Genomic DNA, 19,853 nt, shown 5'->3' on the forward strand with positions numbered 1-19,853 from the left:
GTGGTTTGCATGAGATGCTTTTACAGTATGTTTTCCTTCAACCTCATCAGCCTTCATCTCAGAATGTCATGTAAATAATTGTAAAAATATCTGTGCACATTAACCAAAAGCTTAAATAACAAACATATGCTCCAGTGTAATTACACTACAGCAGAATATGACCACACTTTCTTCTCTTTTCCAAATCGAAATCATATTCAGTAACAACAGACATTACAAATAGCGCTAATGTGTAAAAACATAATAAATAGTTTTAGTTCTTAACTAATGAAAAGAAGTTCTGGAATCATTCAGTGTATTAAAATGACCTTAGCTATTTGGATACATTCTTACAAATGTGATTTTTACAAAACAGTGCCTCCCTCACAGCAGTTTTTATTCAAAATATGTCCACACATTTTGGAAATGGAAAATAGTTTCTGAACCAAATCTAGTTTATTTGTTTCAGATTAGAAGCAAACTGAAACACATTTGTTAACTTCCAAGGTGCATAAAGAAAGTCTAAAGAGGTCGAGATTCCAGGAATATCTGTAGTGCAAGACTGATGGTCCTGCAATAATGTTGATGGAGTCTTTAGGTTTTTAGCCAAAAACTCCATCAGCTTAAATGAAACTTGATAAAATGGCTCAAATTTGCTGACCTAACAATGCATCTCGAGGCTTCTTAACAGACTTTCGTGCGCTTTACGCTTGTTAACATTTCCCCAAATATTTCTAAGTAGAATGTGAATACTTGATATACTCAAGTAAAGAAACTATAGAAATTTGTCAAATTTGTGCTACATAACTGTATATCCACAATTTTTTTCCAAGGAGTTTAAATACATAAGTACTGAAGTGCAGTGGACCATTTTGAAAGGAGACCTGCCTTATGGTTCTAATCCTGATGTGATGCATAGTGGTGCTCTGCTGCTAGCTGATATATTTGGTGGCCTCTTTTTGATCTTCAGTTCAATTCAATTTTATTTATACAGCAAATCACAGTTGCCTCAAGGCGCTTTATATTGTAAGGTGGACCCTACAATAATACGGAGAAATAATACAAAGAAAGTCATATTATTGTTAGTTGCCCAACAGTAATATGACCCGCTTTGGCAACAGTGGGAAGGAAAAACTCCCTTTTAACAGGAATAATCCTCCAGCAGAACCAGGCTCAGGGAAGGGCGGCAATCTACCGCGACTGGTTGGGTTGTGGCAGATGGCCGGTTGTATATTTTTTCAGTTTCTTGATCCACTACTGGTCAAAGAAGGTGGCTCCTACTCCCTCTTGTTAAAAGCGAGAGCTTTATCCTCACTGTGCGGGACTGTGTGATCACCGGGTGTCTTTCTCTAATGCTATAAGCTCTTTGCGCCAGTCTAGAAGAACAGGTCCAAATAATGAATGTATGTAATGAATTTATGCTGATGACGCAGATGATGACTAAGTTACAAAAGAATGCCAACACAAAGTGGTAATAAAGGCAAACACGTCCCCTGTTTCTGTTGTCCATAAAGGCTGCACTCAACAACGTGCTACCAATTACCCCCCAAAATTCACATATTTACAATTTGAATGCTGCAGGCAACTTTAAATGATTAGTTATTAGCTATTAGCAGTGATGGGAATAACGGCATTACTTTTTTCAGTAATGAGTAATCTAACTAATTACTATTCCTATCGTTACAACGCCGTTACAGTTACTAACAAGAAAATGCGCTCCGTTACTATTTTTCAACAAACAGACGATTGAAGCTGTGTTCAGCTTACTGCATCTTATATCAGTTGCATGGAAGTAGCTGTAAGTAATGTGGACGCTACAGCGTTAAGTAGCTGCGCGCGCTCCCGCGGACGGTAATCATGATCACTGTCTAACGAAAAAGAGAGAGAGAGAGAGAGTTTTGTGACGTTTAGCGTGTTTGGAGTGTGTAGTTAGTGTGTAGTGTTGTGGATAGTTTTGTGTTGTGTGTCAGAACAATGAGGCGACTGCTGTCTCCAGGTAGAAACAGGAGTGATACACCTGCTGCTGTCAGACCTGCAGGTATCAGGCTGTGATGTTCTCCTTTATAGTGGACAGAAATTGTGTTTTTGGAGTGGCACAAATAATTTGTGTTGCATCTTATTGAATGCAGAACAACTGATTGTTCTGTAAATAGTTTGAAATGGTTATTTAAAAAATCAAGGTAAAAGGTAAATGGATGCAAATAACGTTGTTGTTTGCAAAACTTGTGCATAGGATTTTAAAATTGACAATTTATATTTGCATTTAAAGTTATGAAATATAATTCATTAAACATGTTTGTTGTTGTTACAGTAAAAAATATAACTTTTTCTACTCTGATTTTATGTTTTTTGTCTGATTTTAGATCAATTGTGTTAATACAGTATGTCAAAATGAAAACATAACTGGAAATTCAGACACGTGAGGTTGTGCTGAAAAGAATGATACCAAACAAGTAAACAGTTTTTAAAGGTGAAATGTAGAGGTCAAATCAGAAGTGGTTAAAATGGCCAATTATACCCTGGACCCCAGAGGGTTAAACATTTTTATAAAGTAACGCAATAGTTACTTTTCAAGTAATTAATTACTTTTAGAATATTGTAACTCAGTTACTAACAGTTACTTTTTTGAAGAAGTAACTAGTAACTATAATTAATTACCTTTTCAAAGTAACTTCCCCAACACTGGTTATTAGTACTAGTCAAGAATATAAGCACATTTACTGTTCTGCAGTCCTAAACAGCTCAGTATTATCAGAAGCTTTTGCTCATCTGTATTTAAAGAAGTGAGTTTAAAAGCATTTTGAAAGCAAGTTGAAAACCCAACAGAAGCAAAGCCAAGAAAAAGGATTAGGATACTTTGCAAGGGCAAACTTTATCACACAACACATTATGTTGTCTTTTGATGTCTGGTGCTGAAATAGAGTTAATAATACATAGATTAAACCCAGTGTTTATGAGCAACATTCTCCTTCTTAAACAGTAATGACCTATGAGTCCTTCAGGTAGTTTCTCTAAATAAAGACAATGGATAAAGTGTAGCATGCTGGTGCTCTTTTTTTTCTGTCCGTGAGATTAGCACACACAGCGTTCCAGCTGCGGTTAGCAAATGGCAGGAGGAAAACAGTTTGGAAGAAATTACATTTAAAAATCTAAATATGAAAAATGAAAACATTAAAATCCATAAAGTAGAAAAGATGATACTGGACAAATGTATGAAAATCATATCTATACATAGTTTCAAATGTGTACAGTGCATACAGAGTACAAAAGAACTATAAGTAAGTATTCTTAAAGGAAGTAAACAGTGTGTCTGAGAGCTTGTTGGCATCAGTAAATGACCTTTTCATTTTGAATTCTTTGCTAAATATTAAAGTCCCTTTGAAAAATCAGCAATTGATCCTTTGTGAGAGTATTCCCTTAGCTCATGCTAGACTAGAGATCCGGCCTGGTTCTGTGCAGGAACCATAATGGGCACGCCTCCCATTCGGGTGATGTTGGAGGCCATGATGGTGGAGGTGGGTAGTGGTGGCGGGGAGGGAGCGGTCTGGAGCTGCAGCCGAGGCTGGTTGTACGTTTGCGGCAGCGCCTGTGCCTGAGGCAACTGGGTGTAGCGCTCGGGTCTGGGCATGGAACCGCCATTGCTGCCGGCCTCGGGGGACAATGGCTGTTCACGTGGCAGGGTGGTGTTGTTGTTGTAGCTGTAATGGGTGGGAGTGGAGGCCCCTTGGTGGCGGGACGGTCTATAGCCGGCATTGCTGCCTGTGGCGGTGATGATGGATGCAGTGTCTGAGGGGGGGCGCTGTGGATACTGCTGCAGGTGGTGGTGGTGGTTGTTGTGGTGATGGGAGGACTCTTTGTGGTGTGGGCTGGAGGCGATGGAGGACAGGGTGCCATTCTTGGAGATGATGTCAGAACCCATGCCGCTCTTAGCCCATGACACACGCTTGGGAGCCTGAGCATCCTCCCTGTAGACATCGAGGTGCAGGATTACTTATTTGTGGCGTGTAGATTACTTTTAGAAATGCATAATTAGTTCACAGTAACACTGAAATGGAGTACTTCATTAAATCTTGAAACTATGGTAATTTGTTTCTGCTATCACAGGATATGAAAATTCAATCTGAAAAACAGGCTTCTTAAACAGGTGTGATAGAATCACTTTAGTTTGAGAAATGTGCATTCCTGTGCAATTGGTACATGTCAAAAGTAAAACCTGGGTCATCTGCAAAGGACTAAAATGAATTTGATTCAAAGCAGCAGCAACAAGAACTTCATCTACCAACGCTGCCACTTATGACTTGCCTGAACTGACACTGTTTAGCACTGTGGCAAAAGGGTCCTGGTTCAGATCTGCTGGCCAGCTGAGATGCTGTTACGAATTTTAAATGATAAAATTCTGCTTGCATTTAAGCCACACTGACTCACTTGATTTCATTGGCCAAGTCATCCTCGTTGTTTCTTCTCCTTATCACGAAGACAAAAGCGAGGCACACAAAAAGGAGGAAGATGAAGCCAGCCACTGAGCCAACTGTGGCACCAACAATCACCCCCACTTTATTGGCTGGAATTAAAGAACATACAATTACTATCTCAAAGAATTTAAAAACACTTTTATTACCTCATTTCGTGTAGAATCAATAGTACTTGTACAGCACTGGCTAGAAAAGCAGATTAATGTTTTATATTCGAGTCATGTAAAGATGTCCTTTCTGTTTGACATAGAGATGGACTAATCAGGTGACCAGTTGTGCTGTGGCCTAGCAAATCAGTTTTAAGCTACAATTCAGTTTCATTTATATAGGGACAAATCACAACAGCTGTTGCCTCAAGGCGCTTTATATTGTAATGTAAAGACACTACAATAATGCTGCGATGTTGATCACTAATTTACCGCTGTCCATTGTTTTCAGGCTTCTGCAACATTATATATTCCCAGGACGCTAGGTTGTGTTGGGCATGGTTGACTGTCCAGACTCATGTTAAAGTAAGACAAATTCAGCCAACTTTGACAAAAGTATAATTTTCTTAGCTGCTGAATAGAAAAGTCAGCTAAGCTAATGGTTACAATGTAAAATGTCACAGCCCTATGCTAGCAACGTTAAACATGTCTGGCAAACAGGGTTTGTTTTTTACTTTGAATCTGTGTAAGTCATGAGTGATAGGGGTTTATAATGATACTTTTGCTAAATTATTGTATATTTGTAATATTTTAATATATATGTAAGAAAGTTCGCTGCATATTCATTTAGTTTTCCTATGACGTGTCAGCAGTCATAAGAAATTAGTAGGATATGATCGTGTCCAACAGAAATAATTAATTACATCGATGCTCGCTGTTCATGCTTGATAATAGTGTATCTGAATGTGTGGTCCATAACTATTTTTCATCACTTATTTTTATTAATAAACCATAACCAGGGTTACACTTGCTGCGTACAGTTGGTAATGTGCAGGTCGATTGCGCAGCTCTTTTCTGCCACCGTGTTGCTGGCTGTGCACACGTACTTCCCCGACATGTTGCTGCTCAGGTTGTTCAGCTTCAGAGTGCCAGTCTTCTCATCTAACACAGCAGTTTACATGGAAAAGACAGTCAAACACACATGAAGACACATTATTTCACATGTATAACAGTTCTCAAAGATGTGCTAAGTGACAATCCCAAAAGACGGTGTGCAGGCTGCTTTTTCTATCAATAATTCACATTTATAGCAAACAATGACTCTTTGTTTTTTCGCTGTGCACTCACTGAGCATGGGTGAGAAGAAGACCTCAGAGGTGGGGCTGGTTTTCTTCCACTTGTACAAAGGAATAGGTTTCCCAGAGCTGGACATGCAGATCAGAGTAACATTTCCTTTTACCTCTGGCTTCCCTGTCATAGAGCACTTCGGAACAGAAGGAGGGACTGAGGGGAGAGGATTATGTAATGTTTTATTACAAGACTTTCTGTTTTACTGTTTCACAGTGAATCTGAGAAGTACAGCTGTGCAACGGGTGAATTTCCCTTACCTTTCACATCCAGGGTAACCGTTTCAGTAATACCATCATTAACAATCTGAAAGATGTAGCTTCCTGAATCGGACTCCCGGGTGTTGTTGATGTAGAACGACACATCTGATGATGGCATCTGATGTAGGAAACCGACACGGCCCTTAAACTGTCCGTCAAACACCTTCACCTCGTTGTCGGTGTAGGAGATGATCTGGACAGAAGGACAGAAAGCAAGCGTCACATGAAACAAAAAGAAGATTAAAAAAAGGGGGTTTTTTGGGGTCTTTTAGTACATAAAAGAAAGCACACAAAGAAGTAGTTGTGCATAACAGATATCACTGACCTGTGTCACTGACATCCAGGTCAGGGATGTAATGGACTTTGTATTTATCCAAAACATTTCCAGAGATTTATTTGCTAAATGTCCAAGTGCAAGACTTTAAAGAAAAGAAAGTTTCACTAACACTGGTAAAATCAGCAGTGCTTACAGAGGAAAGTTCAGGACATCTTCAACAACTCACCTTAGTATCACTGACATTGGACAGAAGTTAGCTTCACTGACTCATCAACCTTTACTGGACTCTACACAAAGTTTTACAGCCTCCTCCAAAGCAACTACACATGACGCATATCGGCAGGTGAGGTAAACAGTGCACGGCGGACTCACAGCCCACACTTTAAAAAGGTACGTTCTCAGTTTAAACATTGGACATGTTTTCTATGTTCAGTTGTGAATAAAATTAAATCTAACCTTCACATTTCCACCTATAAGGCCAAATTAAACAGTAATATTAATGTTCTTGAACCTGATCTATAAATTCTCAGCTCTCATTCTCTGCAATTTAATTAACACAAATTATGCAGGTCTGTATTGTTAGATAAATACTACATTCTAACGAATATGGCTCTTGTACAATAAAAAACAAAACACAACAAAAGAAGCCTGATATAAAACCTAGTTCCAGCATATGTATCTCTGCAGTGGAAGGGGCTGAAATACAGTATAAATAGAACGGTTCAAGGCAGATGCATCATTTACAGTAAAAAGTAAAGATGTTCTTAGATTAAAATCTGTTTTCTTTGAGTAATCTAGTCACCTGATGGTCTGGACCTTGATCACTTGCTGTAACTGATGGAACCTTGAATTCTGCTTTATACCAGAGAATCCTGAAGGAAAAGCTCCTGCCATCAGCTTGTATTCTGAAGTTCAATTACATTTGAGTTATGCACCAGGAAGGTGATCCAGAACATAGCAGCAAAAGAAAAAATGAAGGTTTTGGAGTGATCAAAATAGTCAAAGACCGGACTTAAATCTGATTGAGATGCTTTGGCAAGACCTTAAACAGACCGTTTATTCTCAAAAGCCCTCCAATGTGAAAGAATTAAAGCATTCTGCAAAGAAGAGTGGGCCAAAATCACTCCACAGTGATCTAAAAGCATCATCGCCTGTTACCTTAAAGGTAAGAACGGTGAGGAGCAAAAACTGTCTGTTTAAAAGAGAAGATGAACTGAGGGGCTGCACCAAGAACTCATGCATTGGTATTTATGATTACTTTCAACTACAAATGATGCCAAGCAACTCTAATAGCATTCAAAAACAAAACCAAGAGCTGGAAAAGGCACAATAGGTTCTTGTCAATTATTTTCTCCATATTACTATTATTATATTATGCATAGGAAACATATATTAGCAGTTTGGAAAAAATATCACTTTGTCAAATTTTAGTTACTTACATAATTAGTACCATACCATCCCATTAGAGCACTTTGCTCTCAGACTGTAGGCTTACTTGTTGTTCCTAGTTCATTTAAAAGTAGAATGGGAGGAAGAGCCTTCAGTTTTCAGGCCCCGCTTCTGTGGAACCAGATTTGGATTGGGGAGACAGACACTATCTCTACTTTTAAAATTAGGATTCAGAGTTTCCTTCTTGCTAAAGTAGTACAGTTAGGGCATGATCAGGTGACCCTGAGTTATGCTGAGGCTGCTGGAGGATTCCCATGATGCACTGAGTATTTCTTCTTCAGTCACCTTTCTCGCTCACTATGTGTTTATATACATATTATTTCTAGTTATTAACCTCTGTCTCACTTCCACAGCATGTCTTATCCTGTCTTCCTTCTCTCACCCCAACTGGTCGCAGCAGATGGCCCCGCCCCTCCCTGAGCCTGGTTCTGCCGCAGGTTTCTTCCTGTTAAAACTGAGTTTTTACTTCCCACTGTTGCCAAAGTGCTTGCTCATAGGGGGTCATATGATTGTTGGGTTTTTCTCTCTATTATTGTACGATCTACCTTACACTATAAAGTGACTTGAGGTGACTGTTGTTGTGATTTGGTGCTGTATAAATAAAATACAATAGAATTGAACAATTTGTCAGAGGGGAATTGCTCACTTTATCTTGTCTAAACACATACGACTCTGAATAGATTGCAGTTAAGTTTTGTTCTTTTATCAGTGAAAATGTTTTTACATTTAATGAATGTTTCTTCCTGTAAAGAGTAAAGTAAGGTGAGACACTAAGGGAAATAATAAAAAAAACCCTGTATCCTTTTCCTTCCTGAGTTCTCTTTCTTCCCCTAAATCTATTTGATTGTGATCCTCCTTTTGGATCATCTATCTGCACAGCACAGTAGTATTAGAAACCTTTAAGTCTTTTCTTGTCTTGGCTTGATATATATTAGACCTAAGTGTAATTGTTTCCTTACCATCTTCATCTGGCTGGTGTTAGGCATCAAAAAGTTCCAGGCGATACTCTTGGAATTTGGGTTGCCGCCAGTGTACCGGGCCTGCAGCTCCACATACTGACCCTCGATCACTTCTCCATTTTTCAGGGGTATTAAAAAGTTGGCCCATATGCCTGGATGAAGGAAGAAAGGGAAAAAACACACTGTAAAAATCACAGTTTTTTATTACTTTTATACACCACTGTACATGTAATCAATAATTGTAATCTCTATATTAATTTCTATTGTTAATCTCTGTCTCTCAGACAGTGTGTCTTTTGTCTGCCCCCCTCACAGCCAACCAGACGTGGTAGAAGAAGAAGCCGTCGCTCCCAGAGCAGAGGCTTCTTCCTATTAAAAGAGGTTTTTTTCTTCCCACTGTCACCAAGTGCTTGCTCCAGTTGCTAGAATGTTCTATGTAATACCGCAGGGTTTATCCTACAGTATAAACTGCCTTAATGTTGTGATTCAATTGAATTGAATTCTGACTCTGAATCATTACCTGTACAGTTGAAGGTGCAGCAGGAAACCTGTTTGGATTTTTCTTTGTTTCTCATGCCTGTTTCATGTTTGATGTCATATTTTTTATAATAAAAAGGTTATAAGCAGAATGATATTATAAGATTAATGAGGATCTGCTTAGCTTCTTTTTAATAATTGCCATTGAAGAAAAAAGTTTGCTTCAAGGACATTATTAAAACTGTATCCATGATTTTATATGCATGCGGCTCTTCTTACACAGTTTATAATGTTACATTACCACAGATGTTATCACAGATGAACTTGTGCGTTATTTGGATTTAACGCAATAGTGATAATGAAATCAAGCTGAATAGAGAGAGCACTATCACAGTGAAATGTAATGTTTATTTGAGACCACAGAGAGGCAGCAGAGAGCCAAAACACATCTGCAGTACACACGACCAAATCAGAAAAAAACAAGGTTTTCGCTTACATATTTATATGTGACACGTTTTTATTAGTTAAAGTGTTCATTTAAGTAGTTGATAAATATGACAAATAAATGACAGAGGTTATAAACCCCAGTCACCAACTGTGCATAATTTGTGTTTACTGTATTCAAAGGTTTTCTCAGGGGAATGTCAGTCTCTCCTACAAAATGAGGGTGGTTTGAATCATGGAATTAGTCAACAGAAACCACATATCTCACCTTTTTTTCTCAGGGACCCATAACAGAGAAATGCAGAAAGTATGTGAACCCAATATAAATTAACACACACACACACACACACACACACTGGAGCATGACTTTTTGACAGTGGTCAAAAAGTATCAAATGGACAAGCATCTCAGTGCTTGTCCATTTGATACTGTTGACCACAGTATTTTACTAAAGCGATTTAAACACACTGTTAGTATTAAAGGAATTGTACTGGAGTGGTTTGAATCAAGAGTACTAAGTGGACTTTTCCCATATTAGCTGCTCTTCATTGGCTATCAGGCCACTCTCCTGTGGAACTAGCTCCCAGTTTAGATGAAGAGCATATGTGCACTCTAATTTTGAAATACACTTAAAACCTTCCTTTTTGATAAAGCTTTTAGTTAGGACTGTATCAGCTGAGTCTGAACCTTCCCTTATTTATGCTGCAAAGGTTAGGCTGCTGAGGGCGCTTTACGTTTCTTCTTCACACATCTCTTTCCACTCTCTGTGTGTTTATACAACACTATTGTATTTAATAACTGGGAACTCTCTTCTCTTCTCTTTCCCCTTGCCCATGACTTATCTCAATGGATGGCTGTCCCTCCATGAGCCTGGTTGTATCCGAGGTCTTTCCTGGTAAAAAGGAGATTTTCCTTCCCACTGTCACCAAGTGCTTGCTCACAGGGCACAGAGTGATTGTAGGGGCTTTACCTTATAATATAAATTGCCATGAGGCTGTTGTGAATTGTCACGAGGACACGAGCACCTGGAACATGGCTGCCAAGTCTAAAGTGCACTGTATGTTTGTGTGTATTGATTAGAACCATGGCATGTTCAATTCAATTCAGTTTCATTTATATAGCAACAAATCACATCAGCAGTTGTTTATGTTGAAATTTGAAAGGCGTAGGCACATTATAAAAATTGACAGGACAAACATTCTTCATACCCCACATTATAGTTTCAAAAAGACATTTGAAACAAGCTGTTTATACACGAATAAAAGTCATGCATTATGGATTAGCTTTCTTCACTGCACAGCAGTACCTTCCTGCTAATTAGTACCATTATTTAGATGCCACAGTTGTTACCGCAACAAAACTATTTACATGTAAAGGAAGTGATGTAATCAAGTCCAATCAACAAGAGGCTTCCCAAGCAAACTATTACCTGAAACAACTCACTATTTCTGTGGTGGCTAAATATTCAAAGCAGAGGGGTGGAGGTCAAGGCACGTGACTTGTAGTTATTAAAATCCTAACAATTGAAATAGTTTTAATCAGAAAAAAATATTGATTGTAGGTTTTTTATACAGCATTGTGCAATGATGTACTGAATATCTGGGCTTTTTTAAGGTCAATTAACTGCATTATGGCTACTCTGGAGCAACAGAAACACAAAACTAACAAACAGATAATATTAAAAAACAGCACTATGATGTTGTGGATGTCAAATGTTTAATTAGAACTACTGTTAATCAATAACTGCCATTATTGCAACTGCACAATCAAATGAATTCTCAGAAAATTCATTTGAATTTTGAATTGTTTCTCAAAAAAATATTTGAGAACGGAAAAACAGACTTTTAATGCAACTAGACTGCTGATGATAAAAACAAAATAAAGCCAACCAGGTTTGTTTCTGTAGTGGACAGAGTTGCTTATTTCATTACAGTATTTAGCTTTTCTATTTTCAACAGACAGTCTCTGGCACTGAGCAAGGAGCGCCCCCCTGTGGCCAAAAGCTATAGAAATTTACACAGTTGAAACCCATTATAAGCTGAATTATTCTAAATTTATAGCATTTAAAGCTCAATTTAAAGCATCACAGATTTGGCAAAATATCTTGTTGGATTTGGACTTGTTGGACTAATGAACATCTCTTGTGCTTTATTGCTTCTCCAGCTCTAAATTATACAGGTGAAACGTGAATGGCAACAATGCACCATGTAAAGAGATCTCTATAGAGAGGAGGTGTAGGTATCAGTTTCTCAGTCACTGTGGAGATGGAGTAGATAAGTGACAGTGATGAGAGAATGTGTGGGCTATGCTCCTTTGGGAACATTGCTTCTAACAAAGAATCACACTAGTGAAGCCATAAGATAGACTAAATAAGGGAAGATGTGGAAGGTTAGCGTAAGAATAAATGTTGCTAAAAACGGTGAAAGGAGAAAACAAGGAGAAACAGAGATCCATTGTGTCAATGGCTCTTTAGGCCATAAGAAGATTTGGTGCAGCAGTGAGATAGGCCTGTTGTTTGTAGAGGTGCTGACTGATGGATGGTTGGATCAGTGGACATGTAGAGATGACAGAAAGAGGCTTAAATATAAATGCAATGAGTCACTGTGGAGTGGCTCTCTGATGATTGCTATAAGCTTAAAGGGAGCCCAATGAGAGGCTGCTGCATGTCTCACAGATTGGATGAAGGGAAGGAAGAGAAACGGAGACTCTCTGGGATGAAGAAGATTTTACTAAAGCTAAAACAGCAACAAGAGATCTTGAAATGTTTATATTTAGAATAGATGTAAAACTAGATCAGAGAATAGTGTGCCCATGCAGAAATTGTTCTATTTGACACAAATTAGAAACTCCAGCAATGGATAAGTTCACTTTTTAAGCCAAGAAGTTTGGGAAAACACCTAGCCGGAATCCTTTCAAATCTTTGCGGTAAGACTCTGGAATACAAGACTTCCCAACAGGGATGACCCAGACACAAACATTTCAGTGGGGGAAAACAGGCCAAATTTTCAGCTCCTCATTAGTGTGGATGAGCTGCGCTTCATGATTTAGTCTGATCACATGGGCATTTTTTCCCCATCAAAATCTTGCCAAGTGCTGCTTTAAGAAGATTTTCTGACAGAAATCCTTCCTGATTCCAATGAGAGCATACTACATTGAAAAAAAAGATGAAACATGTATAGAAAAAAAAACTTGGCAGAAAAAATTGAGAAATGAACAAGGCCACTGAGATTTACTCTTAAAGTGGTCAGTGAGGCATAATCTTTCCCTCTGTGGCAGGTCTGAAATCTATTCTGCTCGCTTCATGACAATTACTTTTAAATATTCCTTGGTGACTGATGGCAGGGCAGATGGGAGCGAGTTCACTGAAGGGCGTAATGAGGACTGGATAGGTCTCGCTGGATCTAATAGGGCTATTTCACTAAGTCTGATATAACAAGGTGTTTTATGGTTAGCTGGAGAAGCTTTTATTCATCTCTCTCTTTCAAAGTAACAGTTTCTTCACTATATGTAGAGATACCACTTTGGAAGCTGGATATGGAGTTGACAGACTTAATTACAGGGTAGATTTGAATTGGAAAAAAAGTGGGAGTTACACTGTTGTCCCCCAGTGTAATAAGTGCTATAGTTCTGTAGTACTTGCAAAGCTGGTGATAACCACACTGAAAGGGTAAAAACTATCAAGAATAGTGAACTGTGCAAAATGTCCTTCCAACCATTCTTGATACCACTACAGAAACCTAATTTCAGAATAACAAGAAGAAGACAAAACTAGAACGTCTGGGTTGTTAGAGTTGCTAGTTAGGGGAGAGACTCTTCTCTAAGAAGAACATGGGAGAAGGTCTGCAAACAATGAGACTTCCAGAAAAATGTCCCTTGGACAGATGAAATGAAAGTGAAGCTACTGGGTGCCAGTTTAGCTCAGTGGGTGAGCAGGTAACCACATGGCCAGAAAACAGGGACCCAGTGTAGGTCAAGTTACTTGAAAAAATTAGTTACTGATTACTTCCCCCCAAAAGTAATCCCGTTACTTTACTGATTACTTATTTTCAAAAGTAATTAATTACTTAGTTATTTAGTTACTTTTTAAAAACACGATTTACAACCTGAAGAGGTGATAAAGAAATAGATCTTTCAGCCCAATTCTACTTTTTCTTCAGAATCCATCATACAAAATGTAATCAAATGGAAAAGTCTCTTTTTAAAGCTTGTTTTATTAGTTTTAATCTTTTAACTTTATGCATCAAGCAAAAATTAAATTATATGCAACATTCTGACTAGAAGAAATTTGTTTAACATTTAAACCTATTTTCTGCACATTCGAGCACATAAAAGAAAAAAATTTTTGTGTTCACACGCAGTCTTTCAAATAAATGCAAGTGAACCACAGCAAAAAATAAATAAATAAATAAATAAATAAAAGACTCAGCGGTCCTGTTGCTCTATTTTCACCTGTATAGCAGGCAGATGCTTGCCCTGGTACAGGTGAGCTGCAGCGGTCAGTGGAAGAATCCGCGAGTTTGTCTGTGAATTTCCCATTCCGTGGTAGCGCACTCGGTGCTTGCTCGGAAGTTTAGGGGTTTTTTCGCTGTAAAGCGAAGTTTTCCTCCCACGCAGGGAACAGCGTACGCTAATATTTTTTGTCACTTTTTACGGAATCAAACTCAAAGTAAGGTCAGTACTTCCACGCTTTAACGCTGCACGCTCATACTCTCTGCCGCACCCGTTATATTATCCATTGTTGATCTGCACACAGGAGTTGCCACGAACGTCGCACTCGCTTACGTCATTGTCATGAGACCTTTTTTGCAATAGTAATCCCTTACTTTAGTCGTTACTTGAAAAAAGTAATCGGATTACAGTACCGCGTTACTGCCCATCTCTGCTGATGACCCTTTGCTTTGTTGAGTGAACCATGAACTCTGTATACCAAAGTGTTCTACAATCCAAACTGGGAGCTGAGAGGCCTCCCATTCTACTTTTGAAAACTCAAAAGCAGAACAGGAGTCACTAATTTAGATTACAATGTAATCTCAGAGCCAGAGTTGTTGCTTTGATGAAAGTACTGTGCTATGCTCAAGTTCCTGTGTGTGCTAATTGGATAATTACAGGAAACCCTTCGGACTGATCCCTGTTTACTTCAGCAGACCTCAGTGTAGATAAAGCGGAAACCATGCTTTGATGAGGATGACCTTAACTAACGTATTTCATGCTGAAAAGATGGGTGGAGTGGGTCGTTTGCTTCCTGTCAGCATCTTATCAGCTGCTTTGGTTAAAATGTTAAAGCAAGTGAGCTACAGAATAAAAAAGATATGGTGTCAAACATAAGTGATGTCTCTGTTGCAATATTACCATCAAATACATCTCTTAATGTCTAACTTGGAGAAATAGCTAATTTAAGAGATTTGAGAATAAGAAGAAAGAGCACATGATCTTGGATGAAGATGACAGTGTGGCAATGATGTCTCCATGGAGCACCACTGCCACTGAACCCTGTCTCTGGAGGATGGGTGGAGATGCAATGACGTGCTCTTTCTCATGGAGATAAACCTCCCCTGATAAGGCTTGGACCACTTTCTGTAGATCTGAGGCTGGATTGGTGGTTCCTGTATCTATAAAGTAGGAGGAAAACTCTTAAAGATCAACAGAACCAGATGGTCTGGGTCCTGATGACCAAAGGTCATCCTGTGAAAATCCTTCATGTTTGCCTTGCCCGATAAAATGAATAAAACCAAAACAAAAAAACAACAACAAAAAAAAAAACCCCAGCGGACAAAAACCTGCAGAATTGCTGCATTCACATTTGAAAAAGTCCCCAAGTTCATCTTAGTACCTGTTGTTTAACAGATGTCTAAATACTGGCCTGTAGGTTGTTTTGGATACCTGCATCAGAAAATGTCCTGATGCTTTGACCATAAGTTGTTGCTGTTCACACTTGACACATAACAATACCACTAACGTCTACTACAAGACTTTTGGCTTATCCAGTGTATTAATATTTGATAGTTGCAGATTTTTTTGGTCCTTTAAGAAAAGAAAATCAAAAAAGCAGAACTGGGCAGTGTGCACTGTACCTGGCCATGAAGAAATGCTATAGAAGACAGCAATAACTCACTAATTCACAAGGCTTGCAACAAACCAGTAGACAACTATTGTATCAGTATTCCCAGTGCTTTTAAACTTGAAATAATGCTTTGACATCATACCACGGTAATTACAGATACTGACTGAACAGTTTTAGCTCTGAAGATGTGGTACAGTATGCTTAGCTAGACAGAAAGATGTGTTTTTTTCCACCGTCCACAAATATAGTCTGGCTAGTTCCACTGAGATCCACAGTCTGTGCAACATTAACAGCACATTTACGGACAAAAAGAACAAAAGCACCATGAATAATTGATTAGAGATGAGATGAGAAGAAAGACAGAAACAGTGGCACTGTCCAAGCATCTTATTTAATCTTTTAACATAAATTAAGAGGAAATTTAAGGAAGAAACTGAAAACTAACTTCAAGCTGAGAGTTTTTTTTTAATCAAGGTGAAGATGTCCAGTATCCTCAAAACATCTGAAAAAATCCATCAAAGTCTAAGGTTATTCATAGCAAAAATGTTCTCTCTTTCCCAAACTATCATTTTGCTGTAATCTCCACACATATGCAGAAATAATCCAGAACTTTTTTTCTGATTCTCACTCCACAGCCCATCGAGTCCTCATAAAAATAGAAGTCCAAGTTTTAACACACACACACACACATACACACACACACATACACACATTCAAATTCTTGTGGGGACATCTGATTGACATAGTACTTTCCTTAGCCGCTCACCCTAGCCATCAAAAATGAATGCCTAACCCTAAACCAAAACCTAATTGTAATCCTGACACTAAAACCACATTATGAGTCACAAAAATGCCTTCAAACTTGCAGCGATCAGGATTTTGGGCCCTATAACGGCTATAAAGCTGTTGGTCCCCACAAACACATCTAAACAGGCATGCACACACACACACACACACACACACACACACACACACACACACACACACACACACACACACACGCACACACACACACACACACACACAGAACTTCTCATTCACACAACGGGCTCAGGGCCAAAGTCTGGGGCAGAGCTCATCTTCTGATAACTGCGAGACTGCCATTCCTCACAGGATAATTAAAGGAGAAACACAATGTTAGGACTGCTGCAGAGAGGAATGTGTCGTCTCCTTCTTTCAACCGCCAAACTACCAAACTGCCACTCAAAAGCTGGATGCCCTGAGAGTGACAGAAGAGAGCAGGACAAAGGCAGCTGCTTAATTGGTAGAACAGAGATAGCGAAAGGCCGGGAGGGTTTATGTTTATGCCTTCAACCTACCAAAAATACGTATCCATTATCCCGGTCTCTTCCAGTCTGCTAAAGAGCTACAAACACATCTGGGGATGCAAAGTGAATGCTTATTCAGCCTGTGGGCTGACTGCTAATTACAAAGAGACACAGCTGATATGTTCTTCCGCCGTCCTTGCACATTGTCCTTGAGAGCCGAACCAATTAACATCTGGAAGAAGTGATTGCTCATTGTAACTTGGCAGCAGTGGAGATGGTAGACATGCTTGTCATGTTTGGGTACGGATAACATTTTCATCACCAGCAACTTTTAGCCAATCAGATGTGCCCTTACATGTTTCCCTTCTGATATGATTTTGTTTCATAAACAATCCTTCTGGTGGCTAATGGAAAATGAATCAGAAGCTGGTTGTAACAAGTCATAACTCTCCTAAGGGCAGTATGTCAGTCTGCCAAAAGAATTCCCTAATACAAGCATAATACTGTCATATTTATGCAAAATGTAAAGAATTTAAATTCAAATGTCAATCAAAATCATCTATAAATTTAAATGTATTTATCTATTTACCAATTCACCATTGTCTCTAATTAGGCCAGTAGTAAAAAGGCAGAGTAGTAGCTGTACCTGTTGTTTAACAGATGTCTAAAATACTGGCCTGTAGGTTGTTTTGGATACCTGCATCAGAAAATGTCCTGATGCTTTGACCATAAGTTGTTGCTGTTCACGCTTGACACATCAGCTAAATGTGTATGAAGAGTCTCAGCTGTACTGTGTATGTATGCCAGCACACTTACCCTGATGTCAACATGATAACCATTATACCAGCTAAATGTCAGCAGATGTTACTGGTCATTTGCATAAAAGAATTCTAGTGATCCGGTTTCTGCCTTTACATCTGGAACCCTTACGTTTTACTCTATCATCATTTATCCAGTGGATTTACACCATATTCACACACTGCGTTTGATCAATTTGGTTCGATTCTACATCAGAACTGAAGGAACTTTGCTTTTATTCATGTGACAGATACACAAACCAGCAACTGTCAACAACAAATACAACTAATGCAAGTGATTGCCTACATATAATATATGATAATAGTAATAATAGAATGTAGGAACAGGGTAGGGTCATCCATCCATCCATCCATCCATCCATCATCTTCTTAACTACTTCTTTGACTTAAGGTTAAAAGTGCTAGTTCCCAGCTTTCATTGGGCAAACGTGCGGGTACAGTCTCAACAGGTCACCAGTCTGTTACACGGCTGTGATACATGTGATGGAAAAATGAACGATCTGCACCTTGACTTCCGCGTGGAGTTTGCATGTTCCCCATGTGTCTGTCAGTCTCACATAGTGCCAAAGACATACCTGTTTTAGGGCAGCCTGTGATTTTTAAATTGGTACAACCTTCATTCCAAAAAAGTGAGGATGTTGTGTAAAATGTAAATAAAAACAAATTGCAAGGGTTTTCAAATCTCATAAATCTGTATTTATACACAATGGAAAACATTTCAAATGTCAAAAAAATGGCTTAATCTGCAAAATTTGACCGTTTTCATTTGCTCACTTTAAATTTGATATTAGCAACACATCTCAAAAAAGTTGCGATGGGGCGAGTTTAGATTTGTTTTGACCAGAGCACCCCTAAAAACAGCAGTCTACTAATAATAACATATTTTAGTATATTATTTTATGGAATCATTTTCAAATGTTATATTTTCTTGTATGTTTACAACAGTACGTGATAGAATGTAAACAGGTTTTATGTGTTGTTGAGGTCATGATGTTACAGTGCGCTCACACAGAGGCTGGTTTCTCATTAATAGCAATGAAAAGGCTTTGGTGGCTGCGGCAGAAAGAACACGCACAGGTATTTTCATGACACAAATTAGTGATGTAGATTTAAAACACACTTTAACTGGAATATAGCAAAAATTCAAACTGTTCTGATAATGTAGGGATGTTTCCATGACTGCTTTCTTTTATTTGTTCACAAAATAGCCTGAAAAACATTAGCTAATGTAGCTTAAATCCATCCATCCATCCATCCATTCGCTTCCGCTTATCCTTTTCAGGGTCGCGGGGGGCACTGGAGCCTATCCCAGCTATCATAGGGCGAAAGGCGGGGTACACCCTGGACAGGTCGCCAGTCTGTCGCAGGGCCAACACACAGGGACAAACAACCATTCACACTCACATTCACTCGCACATTCACACCTAGTGACAATTTGGATTAATCAATTAACCTATCCCCACAAGCTGCATGTCTTTGGACGGTGGGAGGAAGCCGGAGTACCCGGAGAGAACCCACGCTTAAATCACTAGAGGTTATTAGCTAATTTTAGCCTTCTGATCCACTAGTCTGCTGGTATCCCACCAGTTACCAGCCAAGGAGCTGATGTACTGGTAAAAATTCTGGTCAAAGAGGGGTGAAGTGTTTGTTTACAGTACAGCTGCAGATCCAAGCGACCATAAGTCTTGTCTATGTTACTTGTCTATAATGAATGCAAATCTGTGATTCTAAACATTTAAAGATTTGAGATTGTTGCAATTCGTGTCTTAAAAAATGAAAAATATTCACATAAAAATATGAAGATAGCAACATACTAACCCCAAGTTGCTCTGTGATACATCCATCACAGTATGAATGTGAGTGAATGTCAGATACTAAGCACAAAAAGTTTTGTATGAATGAGTGTGAATGGGTGAACGAGGCAAGTTGTATAAAGCGCTTTGCGTGCTCAGTAAAAAAGTGCTGCATAAGAACCAGTCCATAAATGACTTTCTGACTAACAACTTCATGCTAAAAGTATTTTACTATTCACAAATTGTCATTGTTGTAATTTCCAATGTAAAATTATTTAATTTTTATATTTTTCTATCAAATATGCGACTTTGCAGGATGGCT

The 19,853-nt window shown here is 38.7% G+C and overlaps 1 protein-coding gene across 1 annotated transcript in view; it reads right to left on the minus strand.

Moving 5' to 3' along the window:
* Nucleotides 1-2,832: 2,832 nt before the first annotated feature.
* The window catches only part of esama (endothelial cell adhesion molecule a), a 52,194-nt gene continuing 35,173 nt past the window's right edge, over nt 2,833-19,853 (minus strand). The window contains exons 2-7 of the mRNA XM_026182422.2: nt 8,671-8,822; nt 5,986-6,178; nt 5,726-5,881; nt 5,417-5,539; nt 4,405-4,540; nt 2,833-3,944 (exon numbers count right to left, since the gene is read on the minus strand). Of these exons, the coding sequence (XP_026038207.1) occupies nt 3,407-3,944; nt 4,405-4,540; nt 5,417-5,539; nt 5,726-5,881; nt 5,986-6,178; nt 8,671-8,822 (1,298 nt within the window). The 3' untranslated portion in view covers nt 2,833-3,406. The remainder of the gene's footprint in view (nt 3,945-4,404; nt 4,541-5,416; nt 5,540-5,725; nt 5,882-5,985; nt 6,179-8,670; nt 8,823-19,853) is intronic.

This window comes from Astatotilapia calliptera, chromosome 10 (genome assembly GCF_964374335.1).
Source record: "Astatotilapia calliptera chromosome 10, fAstCal68.1, whole genome shotgun sequence".
NCBI lineage: Eukaryota > Metazoa > Chordata > Actinopteri > Cichliformes > Cichlidae > Astatotilapia > Astatotilapia calliptera.